At 35.7% G+C, this 18,466-nt stretch overlaps 2 protein-coding genes and 1 non-coding gene across 3 annotated transcripts; 2 read left to right on the plus strand and 1 right to left on the minus strand.

The window, feature by feature from the left end:
• The first annotated feature begins 9,971 nt into the window (after positions 1-9,971).
• Positions 9,972-14,897, plus strand: LOC130973856 (protein TRIGALACTOSYLDIACYLGLYCEROL 3, chloroplastic). The gene is made up of 10 exons (XM_057898540.1): positions 9,972-10,577; positions 10,773-10,901; positions 11,303-11,398; positions 11,487-11,564; positions 11,649-11,710; positions 11,818-11,893; positions 12,048-12,155; positions 13,145-13,320; positions 13,434-13,518; positions 14,250-14,897. The coding sequence occupies exons 1-10, from the start codon at positions 10,368-10,370 to the stop codon at positions 14,286-14,288; spliced, it is 1,059 nt and encodes a 352-aa protein (XP_057754523.1). The 5' UTR covers positions 9,972-10,367; the 3' UTR covers positions 14,289-14,897.
• LOC130978474 (small nucleolar RNA Z161/Z228) lies at positions 12,589-12,675 on the plus strand. The gene has a single exon (XR_009086115.1). It is a non-coding gene; the product is annotated as a small nucleolar RNA Z161/Z228 (small nucleolar RNA).
• Positions 14,898-15,143: 246 nt separating the features above from the next.
• Positions 15,144-18,069, minus strand: LOC130973855 (receptor-like protein CLAVATA2). The gene is made up of 2 exons (XM_057898539.1): positions 17,939-18,069; positions 15,144-17,821 (listed from the first exon to the last, which is right to left on the minus strand). Exon 2 carries the CDS (start codon positions 17,782-17,784, stop codon positions 15,577-15,579), a length of 2,208 nt encoding a protein of 735 aa, XP_057754522.1. The 5' UTR covers positions 17,785-17,821; positions 17,939-18,069; the 3' UTR covers positions 15,144-15,576.
• Between the last annotated feature and the right edge of the window lie 397 nt (positions 18,070-18,466).

An 18,466-nucleotide genomic window follows, 5' to 3' on the forward strand; every position in this document is an offset into this window, starting at 1 on the left:
CCAGATAGACATGTGAATGTTGTTTTCTCTTGATCCTGGGGATCTACTGCAATTTGATTATAACCTGAATATCCATCCAGGAAGCAGTAGTATTCATGACCTGCTAGTCTTTCTAGCATCTGGTCTATGAATGGTAAAGGAAAATGATCCTTTCTGGTAGCTGTATTGAGCCTTTTATAATCAATACACATACGCCACCCTGTAACTGTTCTTGTAGGAACCAGTTCATTTTTTTCATTATGAACCACTGTCATGCCACCCTTCTTAGGGACGACTTGGACAGGGCTTACCCAGGGGCTATCAGAAATAGGATAAATAATCACAGCCTCTAGTAATTTAGTGACCTCCTTCTGCACCACCTCCTTCATGGCTGGATTCAGCCGCCTTTGTGGTTGAACCACTGGCTTAGCGTCACCCTCTAATAAGATCTTGTGCATGCATCTGGCTGGGCTAATACCCTTAAGATCACTGATGGACCACCCAAGAGTTGTCTTGTGTGTCTTTAGCATTTGAATTAGTGCTTCCTCTTTCTGTGGCTCTAAGGTAGAGCTTATGATTACATGAAAGGTATCACCTTCTCCCAGAAATGCATATTTCAGGGATGGTAGTAATGGTTTGAGCTCGGGTTTAGGAGGTTCCTCCTCTTCCTGAGGGATTTTCAGATGTTCTATTATTCTCTCTGATTCCTCCAGATCAGGCTGAACATCTTTAAAGATATCCTCTAGCTCTGATTCGAGACTCTCAGTCATATTGACCTCTTTTACCAGAGAGTCAATAATATCAATGCTCATGCAGTCATTTGGGGTGTCTGGATGCTGCATAGCTTTGACAAAATTCAACTTGAACTCATCTTCATTGACTCTCAGGGTTACTTCCCATTTTTGGACGTCAATAAGGGTTCGGCCAGTTACTAGGAAAGGTCTTCCTAGAATGAGAGTTGCACTCTTGTGCTCCTCTATTTTCAGCACCACAAAGTCAGTAGGAAAGGCAAATGGCCCAACCTTGACAATCATGTCTTCAATCACGCCTGATGGGTATTTAATGGAGCCATTAGCAAGTTGGAGACATATCCGGGTTGGTTTGACTTCTTCAGTCAAACCAAGCTTTTTGATAGTAGATGCAGGTATTAGGTTGATACTTGCCCCAAGATCACATAAAGCTTGCTTGGTACAAGTACCCTCTAATGTGCATGATATCATAAAGCTTCCGGGATCTTTAAGCTTCTCAGGTAAGCTTTTCAGAATGACTGCACTGCATTCTTCAATGAGGTAAACTTTTTCAGTTTCCCTCCAATCCTTCTTATGACTTAAGATCTCTTTCATGAACTTAGCATAAGAGGGTATTTGCTCAAGTGCCTCTGCAAATGGAATCTTTATTTCAAGAGTCCTGAGATAGTCTGCAAAGTGGGAAAATTGGTTATCCTGTTCCGCTTGGTGGAGTTTCTGAAGATAAGGCATTTTGGCTTTGTATTCCTCAACCTTGGTTGTTGCAGGTTTATTGCCTACAGATGTGGGTTGGAAAGCCTTTTTAGAAGGGTTATTATCAGCACTTGTATATTTCTGATCCCCACTGGCATTTGAATGCCAGGGGTGGAAGCTGGAGTGGCGTTAGACGCCAGCACCTTACCTGTTTCTGGCGTCTGAACGCCAGAACTGTGCTCCCTTTGGGCGTTCAATGCCAATTCCTTGCTTGTTTCTGGCATTGAACGCCAGGAATGAGCATGGTTTGGGCGTTCAGCACCAGCCTTCCACCCATTTTCTGGCATTTGAGCGCCAGAATTATTCCTCTCTGGGCTCTTACTGTCCTCAAATGGATTTTGGGTAGTTTGCTCATTTCTTGGCTTTCTGCTACCTTGAAATGAGGTATTTAATGTTTTTCCACTTCTTAATTGAACTGCTTGGCACTCTTCTGTTATTTGTTTTGATAACTGCTATTCTGTTTGCTTCAACTGTACTTCCATATTCATATTAGCCATTCTTATTTCTTGTAATATCTCCTTGAATTCGGCTAACTGTTTTGTTAGAAAGTCTAATTGCTGATTGAATTCAGTAGCTTGATATGCAGGACTGAGTTCAGCAGTTACTGTTTTAGCCTCTTCGTTGATGGAAGATTCACTGTTTAGGTACAGATGTTGATTTCTGGCAACTGTATCAATAAGCTCTTGAGCTTATTCTATTGTCTTTCTCGTGTGTATAGATCCACCAGCTGAGTGGTCTAGAGAAATCTGAGCTCTTTCTGTAAGCCCATAGTAGAAGATGTCTAACTGCACCCACTCTGAAAACATTTCAGCGGGACATTTTCTTAGCATCTCTCTGTATCTCTTCCAAGCATCATAAAGAGATTCATTATCTCCTTGTTTGAAGCCTTGGATGCTCAGCCTTAGCTGTGTCATCCATTTTGGAGGAAAATAGTGATTCAGGAATTTTTCTGACAGCTGTTTCCATGTCTTTATGCTGTCCTTATGTTGGTTATTTAACCACCTCTTAGCTTGGTCTTTTACAGCAAATGAAAATAGTAATAGCCTGTAGACATCCTTATCTACCTCCTTATCATGTACTGTGTCAGCAATTTATAAAAATTATGCCAAAAACTCTGTAGGTTCTTCCTGTGGAAGACCGGAATATTGGCAGCTTTGCTGCACCATGATAATGAGCTGATGATTCAGCTCAAAACTACTAACTTCAATGGAGGGTATACAGATACTACTACCATATGAAGCAGTAGTAGGGTTAGCATATGACCCCAGAGTCTTTCTGTACTGTTGATTTTCACTTATGTCCATGATGGAGAAAGAGAGATGATGTGAATTTATTTTATTTATTTTATTATATATAAAAATTTCGAAATAATAATAAAAAAATAAAATAAAATAAAGACGACAATAAAAATAAAAATAAATAATAAAAAAATAAAAAAGAATTAAAAAATATTTTATGAAGATTTTTAAAAAAGTGAGGAGAGAGAAAGTGGTTAGAATATTTTCGAAAAAGATAAAAAAAATTTAATCTTAAAAGGATAAGATTTGAAAAATTTTGAAATTGAAATTTGAATTTTAAAAAAAATTCGAAAATATGGCTTAAAAATAGTTAAAAAAGATATTTTTTTGAATTTTGAATTTTATGATGAAAGAGAAAAACACACAAAAGACATAAGACTTAAAATTTTTAGATCTAATGTTCCTTGTTTTCGAAAATTTTGGAGGGAAAACACCAAGGAACACCAAACTTAAAAATTTTAAGATCAAAACACAAGGAAGACTCAAGAACACCTTGAAGATTCACAAGAACAACAAGAACAAAAGAAAGAACACCAAACTTAAAATTTTTAGAAAACCACAATAAAATTTTCGAAAATTATAAAAAGATTAACAAGAAAATACCAAACTTAAAATTTGGCACAAGATTCAATCAAAGAAAAATTATTTTTAAAAAAGATACCCAATTACCAAGAACATAAACCAACGCTCTAGCCAATTGAGCTTTAAATGTAACACTTGTTTTGAAGAGGTAAATTTAATAAATAAAAATAATTTTTTTGAAAACTAATATTTTGAAAAAGCACAAGAAAAACACGAAAACACACAGAACAAGAAAAACTAAAGATCAAACAAGAAAAATAAACAAGAACAACTTGAAGATCCAAGAAAAACAAAGAACACAAATTCGAAAATTTAAAGGAAAATATAAAATATGCAATTGACACCAAACTTAAAATATAAAACTAAACTCACAGAAAAATTAAAAATTAATAATAAAAAATAATATTTTTGAAAAAATTTTGAAAAGAAAATAAAGGACTCAGATTTAATGACTCTATAGCAACAAAAATAAATTATTCCTAATCTAAGCAACAAAATAAACCTTTAGTTGTTCAAACTCGAACATTCCCCGGCAACGGCGCCAAAAACTTGGTGCACGAAATTGCAATCACACTTTTGCAATCCACACAACTAACCAGCAAGTGCACTGGGTCGTCCAAGTAATACCTTACGTGAGTAAGGGTCGAATCCCACGGAGATTGTTGGCTTGAAGCAAGCTATAGTTATCTTGTTGATCTTAGTCAGGATACCAATAGGGTTCTTTCGTTTTAATTGTAAAAAGTCAAAGAGCATGAAATAAATACTTGTTATGCAATAATGGAGAATATGTTGGAGTTTTGGAGATGCTTTGTCTTCTGAATTCCTATAACATAATGCTTCCTTACTTTCAAAAGTGCAAAGTTCCTTCCATGGCAAGCTGTATGTAGGGTGTCACCGTTGTCAATGGTTACTTTCCATCCTCTCAGTGAAAATGGTCCAAATGCTCTGTCACAGCACGGCTAATCATCTGTTGGTTCTCGATCATGTCGGAATAAGATCCATTGATCCTTTTGCATCTGTCACTACGCCCAACAATCGCGAGTTTGAAGCTCGTCACAGCCATTCAATCCTTGAATTCTGCTCGGAATACCACAGACAAGGTATAGACTTTTCAGATTCTCATGAATGTCGTCATCAATTCTAGCTTATACCACGAAGATTCTGATTAAGGAATCTAAGAGATACTCATTCAATCTGATGTAGAACGGAGGTGGTCGTCAGGCATACGTTCATGGATTGAGGAAGGTGATGAGTGTCACGGATCATCACCTTCTTCATAGTGAAGCGCGAATGAACATCTTAGATAGGAACAAGCATGTTTGAATGGAAAACAGAAATAATTGCATTAATTCATCGAGACGCTGCAGAGCTCCTCACCCCCAACAATGGAGTTTAGAGACTCATGCCGTCAAAAGGTATAAAGTTCAGATCAAAAAATGTCATGAGATACAAAATAAGTCTCTAAAAGTTGTTTAAATACTAAACTAGTAACCTAGGTTTACAGAAATTGAGTAAACTAAGATGGATAGTGCAGAAATCCACTTCTGGGGCCCACTTGGTGTGTATTGGGGCTGAGACTTAAGCTTCTCACGTGCCTGGGCTGTTTCTGGAGTTGAACGCTAGGTTGTAACCTGTTTCTGGCGCTGAACTCCAACTTGCAACCTGTTTCTGGCACTGAACGCCAGACTGCAACATGGAACTGGCGTTAAACGCCAGTTTACGTCGTCTTTCTTCGCGCAAGGTATGAACTATTATATATTGATGAAAAGCTCTGGATGTCTACTTTCCAACCCAATTGAGAGCACGCCAATTGGACTCCTGTAGCTCCAAAAAATCCATTCCGAGTGAATCAGCAGTCCTTTTTCAACCTGAATTAGATTTTTGTTTAGCTCCCTCAATTTCAACCAGAAAATACTTGAAATCACAGAAAAACACACAAACTCATAGTAAAGTCCAAAAATATGATTTTTTTCCTAAAAACTAATAAAAATCTACTAAAAACTAACTAAAACATACTAAAATCTACATGAAATTACCCCCAAAAAGCGTATAAAATATCCGCTCATCAGTAATCTACTATGCTAGCGAAGTCCTTAATGAGAATCAAAGGAACTATACTACCATAGAGAAAGAACTTTTAGCCATAGTTTTTGCTTTTGATAAGTTTAGATCATATCTTATTGGCTCAAAAGTGATTGTGTTCACTGATCATGCAGCACTCAAGTACTTGTTTACCAAACAAGAATCTAAGCCCAGATTGATAAGGTGGATCCTGCTGCTCCAGGAATTCGATATTGAGACAAAGATAAGAGCGGAGCAGAAAATAAAGTAGCTGACCACCTCTCAAGGATTCCGCAAGAAGAAGAAATACAGCAAGTTGCAGTAAATGAAAGCTTCCCTGATGAATAATTGATGATGATTCAGGTAGCCCCTTGGTTTGCAGACATAGCTAACTTCAAGGCTATAGGGGAGTTACCAACAAACATCAATAAGCACATGAGGAGGAAGCTAATCAAGGATGCCAGACACTACATCTGAGATGATCCCTATCTGTTCAAGAAGTGTACTGATGGTGTCCTAAGAAGGTGTATATCCCATGAAGAAGGGCAAGAGGTGCTATGGCAATGCCATGGATCAGCATATAGAGGTCACTTTAGTGGAGAACGGACAACAACAAAAGTGCTCCAATCCGGATTTTACTAGCCAACAGTATTTAAGGATGCCAAAGAAATGGTGTCAAGGTGTGATGAATGTCAAAGGGTCGGTAATCTAACCAAGAGAAATGAGATGCCATAGCAATACATATTAGAGCTAGAACTATTTGGTTGTTTAACATTTTTGTCAATGAAAACTGAATCAAATAATGAATGGTCACATTTATTAAATTTGAAAATTAATGAGAAACCATTTTATTGATAAATATTCTAAACATTATTTTGTAAGCGCATGAATCTCTTTGATATTAATTTCGTATTTAAGTCAAAAATTAATAAAAAAATAATTTATATATTATATTAAATAATTTAATTATATTTAATTAAATTATTTAATAATTTTTGAAAAAAATTTTAAACAATTTCTGACAAATATCTCAAAAGATAATGAGATTTTCAATAAAAATAATTTCTTTTCAGTCCTTAGTCTTTATTTATGTGAGATAGATTAGTTTCTTTATCAATATTTTTCTTTGTATTAACGAAATAAAGTTACATAACATGTTAAACTGTCGATTTATCAATTAAAAATTAATTAGAATTGGTAATTTTTTTGTTAAGAGTTTTATTGTTAGGACTGTTTAGTTTTTTTGTTTTAGTTTTTTTAATATATTAACTAAATTTATTATATAAAACTAAAAAATATTAGTAATTTTTAAGTTGTTTTTATTTATAAAAATTAAATAAAAAATTATTAATTAATATGCCAAATAAATATGTTTTAAAAAAATTATTTAGAGAAAAATCAATTAATTTTACAAAATTAAATATTAAAGACTGAAATGAATTTTTTTATTCAGAACTCCTAATTTTTTAAAAAAGGGCCCCGCTACACATACAAGCAAATAACGCATACAATCCTTACAAGTTGGCCCAACTCAGATTTAATCCACGCGCACTCCCTCCCTTTAAATGGAGCGTCAATTTCACGCGCGTCACTCAAACGATTACGCTTCGAAAAAATCGCTCGTTATGGCTCACTCTTCCTCTTCTCCTTCAAAGATAACACAAATCCTCAAGTTTCGAGCAACATTCCAAATTGAAGAGACATTTGAACTCGTCGCGAATAATAGCAGAAACCATCAACAAAATATTATTCAAGGTACGTTATTGTTTTACTCATCTTGTACATTTTTCACATTTCTGTTTCTGATTTCGAAATCGAAGAACAATGTTTTACTGTTCTTCTATGTTCTTCTAGGTTTTATTGATCTTCTTGTTCTAAGAAATTGAACACATGGTGTAAATATATTTGATCCAATTATAAGTAAATTTTTTTCCATAATTAAACTCTCTCTGGTGTATTCAAAATGTCTGATTTACAGGTACTATAATATGAAGTTGTGATCCAGATAAATTGGAACCCATATATGACGGTCTGCATAGAGATTTGCATAATACACCCAAACACAGACTATAAATACACCCGATAAAAAATTAAATTTACACCTCTGCTGCAGATTTTAACCCAACACTACCTGAAAGCCACTTGTTGTCCACAAGACCAAAATTAATTAAACTCTCTCTGGTGTATTCAAAATATCTGATTTACAGGTACTATAATATGAAGTGGTGATCCAGATAGATTGGAACCCATATATGACGGTCTGCATAGAGATCTGCATAATACACCCAAACACAGACTATAAATACACCCGATAAAAATTAAATTTACACCCCTGCTGCAGATTTTAACCCAACACTACCTGAAAGCCACTTGTTGTCCACAAGACCAAAATTAATTAAACTCTCTCTGGTGTATTCAAAATGTCTGATTTACAGGTATTATAATATGAAGTGGTGATCTAGATAGATTGGAACCCATATATGACGGTCTGCATAGAGATCTGCATAATACACCCAAACACAGACCATAAATACACCCGATAAAAAATTAAATTTACACATCTGCTGCAGATTTTAACCCAACACTACCTGAAAGCCACTTGTTGTCCACAAGACCAAAATTAATTAAACTCTCTCTGGTGTATTTAAAATGTCTGATTTACAGGTACTATAATATGAAGTGGTGATCCAGATAGATTGGAACCCATATATAACGGTCTGCATAGAGATCTGTATAATACACCCAAACACAGACTATAAATACACCCGATAAAAAATTAAATTTACACCTCTGCTGCAGATTTTAACCCAACACTACCTGAAAGCTACTTGTTGTCCACAAGTCCAAAATTAATTAAACTCTCTCTAGTGTATTCAAAATGTCTGATTTACAGGTACTATAATATGAAGTGGTGATCCAGATAGATTGGAACCCATATATGACGGTCTGCATAGAGATCTGCATAATACACCCAAACACAGACTATAAATACACCCGATAAAAAATTAAATTTACACCTCTGCTGCAGATTTTAACCCAACACTACCTGAAAGCCACTTGTTGTCCACAAGACCAAAATTAATTAAACTCTCTCTAGTGTATTCAAAATTTCTAATTTACAGGTACTATAATATGAAGTGGTGATCCAGATAGATTGGAACCATATATGACGGTCTGCATAGAGATCTGCATAATACACCCAAACACAGACTATAAATACACCCGATAAAAAATTAAATTTACACCTCTGCTGCAGATTTTAACCCAACACTACCTGAAAGCCACTTGTTGTCCACAAGACCAAAATTAATTAAACTCTCTCTGGTGTATTCAAAATGTCTGATTTACAGGTACTATAATATGAAGTGGTGATCCAGATAGATTGGAACCCATATATGACGGTCTGCATAGAGATCTGCATAATACACCCAAACACAGACTATAAATACACCCGATAAAAAATTAAATTTACACTCCTGCTGCAGATTTTAACCTAACACTACCTGAAAGCCACTTGTTGTCCACAAGACCAAAATTAATTAAACTCTCTCTGGTGTATTCAAAATGTCTTATTTACAGGTACTATAATATGAAGTGGTAATCAGATAGATTGAAACCCATATATGACGGTCTGCATAGAGATCTGCATAATACACCCAAACACAGACTATAAATACACCTGATAAAAAATTAAATTTACACCTCTGCTGCAGATTTTAACCCAACACTAAATGAAAGCCACTTGTTGTCCACAAGACCAAAGTTTAGCAGAAAATCATTCCAATTCCTATCAAATGAGTCTTTGCTATGAGAGTTTCATTTTCCCTCTCTGCTACATGTAATCAATTGATTCTTAATCTCGTTTTCCTTTCTATTTGTGCTCCGAACTCTTGTAGAAAAACCTGCAACCTTGGTATAGTTCCTGTAAAATTTTTCAGCATCTTCAAGGGTGGTAAAGGTCATTCTAACCTTCGGAACAAACTGGTCATCAACAACAGAGAGGTTGCAGAATACACCATGTCAAAAACTATAAATACACCATGTCAAAACGAAGCTGGAGTTACAGAAAGAAAAACTAACGTCAATGACGAAGAACAAACCAATGAGAAAGGAGAGGAAAAGAACGATCGAAAAATCAGGGGAAGACGCGCGAGAAGAAAAACGATGAAATTTGAAAAGAAAGAAAACAAAGAAGGAAACAAATCTTTTACATTTGGTAGTTATACAAACGCGGGATCTTTGTATAGCGCATGTAAGTGACGTAGGAGTTGCAGCGCGTTTTAGTGGATTAGGCGTTAATGAACTTGTAATAGTTACAAGCCCTAATCGCTTGTATACTAAGCTTTTCTCTTTAAAAAATTATCAAGAGCCAAGATGTTTAAATAAGTATTAGAAATTCAAATCTTATTTTATGCAACGTTAATAATAAACTCTTAAATAAAATCCAACATGTAACATATTAGTCTTTATTATGTTGGATTAAGAATCTCGAAAATTTTTAATTATGTTTACACTTAACACACAACCATGACATCTTTAGTTCATAAGAAATTGAACATGATTTGCAGAGTCACAACCTTGAAAGAGAGAGGTGAGGTTAACGAGTCCCTGTGTTTTGGTATATCCTTTGATTTCTTGATTGTGCTTCCCACTTTCGATAACAACATCATCTTCCACACTCCGCCACCATAACACTTCACAGATTCATTCCTCTTCCTTCACCATCACCGACCAATTCCCCATCATCATTACATACTCACGCTTTTTCAACTTTCAAAACCACCAACCATATGATTCACATGCTTATTATTTTTAATTTTTAGTTTATTTCTATTATTATGGTTTCCACCTCATAATTCCAACTCTTCCTCTTCTTTTTCTTCTTATATTGTTACAAAATCGATCAAAGTCTCTTTCTTTGACTCATTCATTTTGTTCTCGTTAAGCAATGGTTTCTTTGTCGACAAACCCCTTCTTTTCTCTAACCACCCAAAACGCTGCGTCTCGTTCTTCTTCTTCTTTGTATTCGAGATTCGCGGCTTCAACCAAGTTCAATTCTTTCCACGCAAATAATAAAGATCATAGAAAGGTTGTTTGTGCTTGCGTCGCTCCTCCAACGAACTTCAAGAGCGAAGACTCTTCTGCCCTCAGATTCAATGTAATTATTATTCATCATTCTTCTTATCATTTGCGATTTTCCAATTTTTTTTTCTTTCAAATTTTCCTTTGTGTTTGAGTTGTGTGTTAGATTCTGGGAATTGTGGTTGACAAGTAGCTATAAAGTTTTGATCTTTGTAAAGTATTTCACGTGGGAGATGTTGACGTCAACGTGGTGGTTGTTGTTGGTGTCTAGGGTTCATCGAAATCGGAGCAATTGAGCACACTTCGGGAACAAGATGGTGACTCTGATGTTCTTATTGAGTGTAGAGACGTCTACAAGTCATTTGGGGAAAAGAAAATCCTCAATGGTGTTAGCTTCAAGGTGATTCATTGTTTATACTTGCGTATATATGATCCTTTTGCATATTTTTTGTTTCGTTTTGATCTCTTACTTTGTTGTTCTGCTTGTTTTTGTGTTGTTTTTTATGAAATGAAATGAAATAATGAATGACTTATAATATTTCAAGGCATATTTTTTATGACAGCTATTGCCAAGTTTTGGAAAGTGGGATTAGTTGGTTACACGGATTAGAGTATCTTCTTGGTTATCTGTGAAAGCAAAGTTTCTTTTATAACTTAATTTGGATCAATGCCTTTCTTATGAAAATTAGCTATTCCTCCACATTTCTCAAGGAAAGTTAGCTATTCTAGAATTGGAGGATTCAATTGATTTGGAGCTCACTAATTTTATTTTATGTTTTTTCCCCTTTACATTACAAATAGATTAGACATGGGGAAGCAGTTGGAATAATCGGTCCTTCTGGGACTGGAAAATCCACAGTTTTAAAGATTATTGCAGGATTACTTATTCCAGATAAGGTAAGTAGTTGATTGTGATGTTGATCTTGATGTCAATTCGAAATACCTGAGTTCTACTTGTTGAATCTTATTGTTGTTAAACGAACAGGGTGAGGTTTATATTCGAGGTAGAAAGAGAGTTGGTCTGGTAAGCGATGATGAGCTACATGGTCTTCGCATTGGATTAGTAAGTTTTCGAGTGATCAGCAACCCGCTCATTTTAAGTTCTATTAATTTCCCTTTGTAATGGAATTTATTTATTGGTTTACAGGTGTTCCAAAGTGCAGCACTTTTTGATTCTTTGACTGTCCGTGAAAATGTTGGTTTTCTGTTGTAAGATGCAACCTTCATTGCCTTTGAAATATTGATTCCATTTTAATCTTGTCTAAAATCTAAATGATGGGTTTGTCTTGTTTGTTTCTGATGTGTTTGTTTTTCAGGTATGAACACTCAAGCATGCCGGAGGACCAGATATCAGAGGTTGTCAAGGAAACCTTGGCTGCTGTTGGATTGAAGGTATTCATCATAAACATGGTTACTGTTAATTTTAGGCATTACCGATGCGGTTAAGATTAGCAAAGTATACCTTTTCTTTTTGGTGTTAAGAAAGTTTTTTCCGTATATATGCGGCTAGAATGCCTGATCACTTTCTCTTTTCTTACTTTTTTAGGGAGTTGAGAATCGGTTGCCTTCTGAGTTATCAGGTGGAATGAAAAAACGAGTTGCTTTAGCTCGATCTATTATTTATGACAATTCAAAGGATTCAATTGAGCCTGAGGTACAATATAGCTTTTAGAATACAACTTCCCTTTTCTCTCTCAAGTCCCCCATCTTCGCCCAGATTTGCAAATATTTGCTGGTATTTCCAAGTTCTTAATTAATATTTGAAATGTCTACTACTAGGTATGATTGACTGATTTTCTTTAGATATGGGTTCACCTATTAATTCAAGAACCATAAAAAGACATCCGTTGCATTTTGGATTTACTAAAATTGTCTTTGATATCAGCATGTATGAAACCTTATGTAATCCAGTAGGTCAGTGACTCTGGCTTCAATTTGGAGTGAAAAAGTTATTTCCTTGTAATGTTCTCTTGATTGGACCTCCAATGGGATTTGGAATAGTGGGGCTATGTGATGACTTCATTGTCAATCCCTCTTTTGGTTTTTCTTTCTTTCTTTCTTGATTTTTTTATTCTTGGATTGGTTGTAAACCATATGATGAATTTGGATAGTAAATTCTCACGATGGTCATCTGAGGTTTTCTCTGATGCAATAATCCAATAATTCTGATGGTTTAATTGCAATCTTGTAAAAAAGTTATCTCTATTCCACTCTAGGGTAGACAATGTGAAATCTATAGCAAAGATAAGTCGGGTTCCTGTTGCATTTTTTCGTCTGTACAAACACATTGTAGCCGTTTCTCTGTTAATGGCTTTACCTAGGATTTCTGGTATTGACTCACTTAAAGCGATAGAGATATTGCTTTGAAGAGTTTCTGTTCTATACTGATCCTCTTCTCATCTTCTAGTTACTTTACGTTGCTAAAACTAGAAGATTTTCAGCTATGTAGTGTGACAATAAACTTTTTTGACTCCAGTTATACTTATTGAGTTCTTATCTGATCCAGAATTACCTGTTATGTATTTTCTATCAAAGAGAGAATGTGATTTTAAGCTAACGCATCACTTTCTTCTACACCACTTAATTTTTCCTCCAAACCTTATTTTCTTCTGTTCATAAACGGTGTTTTGTGCTTCTGTAAAGGTTCTCTTATATGATGAACCAACTGCTGGACTAGATCCCATTGCATCAACTGTTGTTGAGGATCTAATTCGTTCAGTGCACATAAAAGGACAAGATGCACGTGGGAAACCCGGGAACATTGCATCATATGTGGTCGTCACTCACCAACATAGTACCATTAAAAGAGCCATTGACAGGTAAGCATTTTTTTCATAATGTTGCATGTCTAGTCTTCTTCCCATTCCCTCAAGTCACGTAATTTTGCTGGGATTGACAAATGCATGTCTGAGAATCTACTGCATAAATTTAGGTTGGTGTTTCTACACAAGGGAAAGATTGTTTGGGAAGGAATGACTCATGAATTTACAACATCAACAAATCCAATTGTTCAACAGGTAAGAGAAAACAAATTGAGTTGTTTAAGAATTCGGAGTCTAGGGGATATATATAAATATGTAAATGTAACAAGTGGAGGGAATTGTACCATAGTTTATTATGTCAAAGTCCTTTTCTTTCATGAAATTTTCTTGATCAGATTCGTATCATTATTCAATCACTTTTCTGGAGATCTTTCTTTACTTTTGTGATTATATATCGAAGTCCTGATTTTTGTGGGTCTTAAGTTTATATGCTATATGTTTCCACATTAATAGAAAGCATGGGCACAGTCTGAAATGGAAATCAAAAAAAATATTTTCTGATCATTCAAAGAAACTAATTTACAATAGTTCATTCAGTTATGGTACATGTTTAGTATGGAAACATTACATGTTGACTAGGCATCTCTTGCCCTTGTCCGAGTTTAAGGGAAGCTGAAAGCAGATCACAGTCTTGGACAAGAACAAGAAAAACATAATAATAGGATTAGAAACAGAAACATTTATACACACTAGGCTGAAGGAGCCTCAAAGGATTACATTATATCAAGAGAAATCGATGTTTGATAAGACCATTGAGGTGGCTTAGATCTTGGACGATTTGACTAAATTAAGTCCCTTTTATTTATTTATTTGGCCTTTTTGAGTTTATCACAAGACTGCATACTGCAGGCAAGCTTAAATTTTATAATGTGAATAACTTAGACTTTGTTTTCAACCCCCTTTTTTTCCTTTTTCTGTTATTGCAGTTTGCATCTGGGAGCCTGGAAGGTCCTATCAAATACTAGAACATTGATGATGGTAGAGTAGCTGAAATGGGTTTATGGCTGATCTTGCCTACCCCAGATTGTGCAGATAGGAATGGAAAATGGATATATCTTTCAACTGACAACTTATGTGAGAGCAGGAATTTTGTTGCTAAAAGAATTGTGCGGGGTTTGTCAGGGTTTTGGTAGTAATTTCCAATCTAACCTCAATTTTAAAACTTGGATTGGAAGCTAGGAAGAACAGCATAAATTGTTGCTGGCTATTGAAATTATATTAAACTTGCACAATGGATTGGAAGATGCACAATGGATTGCCCCCCTCTCCCCAAAAGAAAAAATAATGATAGTAATAATTAGTAGATTTTAGAACAAGAGGACTGGTAGAATTCAATGTATTATTACATAGTTCTATATTTAATTTTTGATGTGTTACCACTTGATTGTAAACTATTCATTATTGTAGTCAAATAAATCTGCTTCATGATTTTATATTGCCTTTGAACAAGGCTGCAAGCAACTCAATGAGCAATTTGAATTATTGCTTTGTATTTTCACTATTTTGTTTTGTCAATCACAATCCCTGATCCTCGATCAGATTAATAGTAGATATTACTCTTGTTTTTTTTTTTCCTTTCTTATTCATAATCATTTGGATCAGGTTGATAAAAAGATTGGTACATTAATTGCTATTTAAGCCTGGAGAACACCCAGTACAAAAAAAAAAAAAAGCCTGGAGAACACAATTGAATTTTGTCTAAACTTACCGCTTCTAACTGCGCCAATTTGCAGTTTAGTGTAAACAATACCAAAATCAAGGCAGGTTTTTAGTTCTCCAACTAGTAAAACTGCAATTTGATGCCTAGAGTCAAATTTTCATCATTGCTGCACTAGACAAACAAGCATTTTATCATGCTGAACCTACTTCAATTATACATAGCATTATATCTGAGTGGAGATGCTAATGAATCATAAAATAACCAGTTTCGGCCAAAAAAGAACCATTCAATGATCTACAATTACTTCACCTATCAAACTTTCACGATATACATACATTCTTTTCCAGCTGAACAATGCAGGACTATTCTATCTTCACTCCTTTACTAAACAAGATCAATGAGGCAAAGGCATAAGAGTTGTTTATACCTTTTGTGATTCACATCATGACCAAAGTCCTGTCATTTCTGCACACTAGTTCAGTAAATGATTAGCAGATATCACAGGATGTGTTTCATCTCTTGTAACAAGACAGTTACCACATTACAAAAATGGAATTTACAGGTTAACGTTTATCACTATCACAAGCACTAAATCAAACTTTTGTCCGGAGAATGTAGTTTCTTGCTCTAGTAGAACAAAACAAAACGACGACACCAACATCGAAACTAATAAAGGCGCTAATAAAGAAAATTCCAACAGAAATCGGTCCATCCATTCTATCTTCCCCGAAAAAACTGCCTTGCTCTGATGAAACCCTTCCATCCTCGCATCCGCCACCAGAAGATTCCAAGCATAAGTCTGGATTTCCAGCAAATGCTCCGGGAAATCTCCCATACCCTTGCTTCTGGGGAACAGATCCTGAGAAACAGTTGTAAGACAGATTCAAGGTGTCCAGACCTTGAAGGCTAGAAATGTTTCCTGGGATATGCCCCGACAACGAATTATGAGACAGATCTAATGCTTTCAAGCTCTGCATTTTCTGCAAACCCGGAAGCTGCCCATCAAGAAAGTTGGATGATAAATTTAGATATTGTAGGCCAGCTAGGCCAAATAAGCCCCTAGGAATCTCCCCATGTAGCAAGTTGTTCGATAGATCGATTCCAACCATTGAGGAAAGATTATAGGTGAAACTGGATTGATTGTTATCGGAAACAATCACGGATACTCTCAGTTGAACATTTCTTGTTGCACCCGTTGGCTCTTTAACAGTTAAGTCTCTGTTGTTAAACAATGAACTACCCTTAACATTAACATCAGGTATGAAGCCAGAGAACTTGTTGTGTGAGAAATCCATCATTTCTATTGCCTGAAATGTGAACAACCAACTAGGCAGAGTTCCACTGAATTTGTTCTGAGCTAGAGACAGATACCTGAGGTTTGTCCATTTGGTTATTGCATCATTCAAGGATCCAGAAAGATCATTAGAACTAAAATCGACAATCTCCAAAGATTTACATCCAGCCAAAGTGAGTGGAATGTCCCCTGAGAACCTGTTATTGCTTATGTCCAGTATCTTCAAGCTATCCAGTGCATCGAACTCCGGTTGAATCACGCCAGAAAGATTGTTATTATTAAGTATGAGGGCAAGCAGCTGAAAGCACCCAACAATATTCAGCGGAATAGTGCCAGATAGTGAGTTGTGTGAGAGATCAATGACTTCGAGGTAAGTCAAATTTCCAATCCTAGCAGGAATTTCTCCGGACAGAAGGTTGTGAGATAAGAACAAAGCCTGCAAGCTTTTCAATTCTGTAATTTTCAAAGGAATTTCACCAGAGAATTGATTGTGTGAAAGGTCAAGAAGAACCAGGCCCTGTTTTTCTGTCGTCTCTGCAATTTTACCTGGAATTGGACCACTCAGACCATTATTACTCAAGTCCAAAACCAGGAGCTTCTCCGAGAACACTAGTCTTGGAGATATTCTATACTTTAAGTGGTTCCCTGATAGGTTCAGATGACTCAAAGCTTCAAGTGATGCAATACAGGCAGGTATTCCCCCCACAATTGAATTGTTTGACAGATTCAATACAGTTAGAGACTCAATCGCAGCCGAAAAGCAAGGCAAAGTACCCGAAAACCGATTCGAAGCCAGATTAAGCAAAACCAGTGGCTGGTGAAAATCAACCAGATTTCCAGAGAGCAAATTATTCTCAAGGTCCAAATAATTGAGGGACTTCAAGTAAACCAAGCTATCAGGTATCATCCCATTGAATGAGCAGAAACCAAGCTGCAATCTCTCCAAATAAGCAGAGAAATTACCAATCCAACCAGGAATTGGCCCTCCCAAATCAGGGTTCCCACTCAGAACAAGCTCAGTAAGTTGCTTAAGCCTCACGAAGGAATCTGGCACCCCACCATGGAACCGGTTGTGACTGAGATCAACGGCTCGAAGACCAAGCAAGTTCCCAAAACATACAGGTAGAGGGCATGTGAAGTTATTGTGTGAAAAATCCACCTTTTCAAGGTATGAAAGGTTACAAAAACTCGGGTGGATTTGGCCTGACAAGTTCATACTTGTGAGGTTAACCAAAAGAACATGGCCAGTGTTGTCACAGGTGATTCCATTCCAATTAGTGCAGTTATTGTTGGAGCTACCCCAATTGGACAAAACCTGGTCAGGGTCTTGAATCCATGACTTGAAGCACAAAAGTGAAACTTTGTCTTGTGGGTGAATATCAATTGAGTGACAAGTGATTGAACACAGAAGAAAAATCATACACAAGAGTGTGAGTGGATGCAAAAGACAATGGTGGGGTGTGAAGGAAAAAAAGGAGGAAATAGCATAACCCCATGTGTGTCCCATTGTAAAGTTGCAGTCTTTAGGAATGGAAACAAGAGTTCTAAACAGAAACAAGGTGTAAAAACATGAACTTGAAGGCAACAACTTGAAGAATAGAATGAAAAAACAGAAAAGTAGAGAGAAAGAGAGAAGATTGAAAAAGAAGGAAGAAACTTACATTGGTGTTTGTGAGTTGTGTTGGGTGGTGCTGCAATGAGGAAAAGTGGTGGTGCCTAATTCCACAGCAAAGGGAGGGTTTAGATTAGATTAGATCAAAGAAAGAAAAATAAAGTGGCTTTTTTTTCTTGCCGTGCTTCCTTCATCTGCATCAGCATTACCCTTTTCTTTTTTATATTTTCCCCATTCACTTGCAGTTGCAGATGTGGCATATGTTCCTGTTCTGAGTGTTACTGCCACTGCTCCCGCTATATTCCTCTTCACTGTTTTTTTATTATTATTTTATTTTAGAGAGCAATTTAAGAGTTAAATTTAAATTTTAGCTAGCATTGACTCAGGTCCTAATTCAAAATTAAATTTAATTTTAGTGTACTCTAGTTGTAAAAAGTGATTTACAACAAAAAGTGTTTTTACATACATTTAATTATGTATAGTACAAAAATGAATTTTTATATTAATTACATGACATAAATAGTCAATTTAATTAAATATTTTTGTAAAATATTTCAATCAGAATTAAACTCCTAAA

Source organism: Arachis stenosperma, chromosome 4 (genome assembly GCF_014773155.1).
Source record: "Arachis stenosperma cultivar V10309 chromosome 4, arast.V10309.gnm1.PFL2, whole genome shotgun sequence".
Lineage (NCBI taxonomy): Eukaryota > Viridiplantae > Streptophyta > Magnoliopsida > Fabales > Fabaceae > Arachis > Arachis stenosperma.

Excerpts from the sequence above, each read along its gene's own strand:
- LOC130973856 (XM_057898540.1), top strand. The coding sequence starts at position 10,368 with ATGGTTTCTTTGTCGACAAACCCCTTCTTTTCTCTAACCACCCAAAAC. Across the intron at positions 10,578-10,772 it reads CTTCTGCCCTCAGATTCAAT|GGTTCATCGAAATCGGAGCA; the intron begins GTAATTATTATT and ends GTTGGTGTCTAG. Across the intron at positions 11,565-11,648 it reads ATGGTCTTCGCATTGGATTA|GTGTTCCAAAGTGCAGCACT; the intron begins GTAAGTTTTCGA and ends ATTGGTTTACAG.
- LOC130973855 (XM_057898539.1), bottom strand. The coding sequence starts at position 17,784 with ATGGGACACACATGGGGTTATGCTATTTCCTCCTTTTTTTCCTTCACA.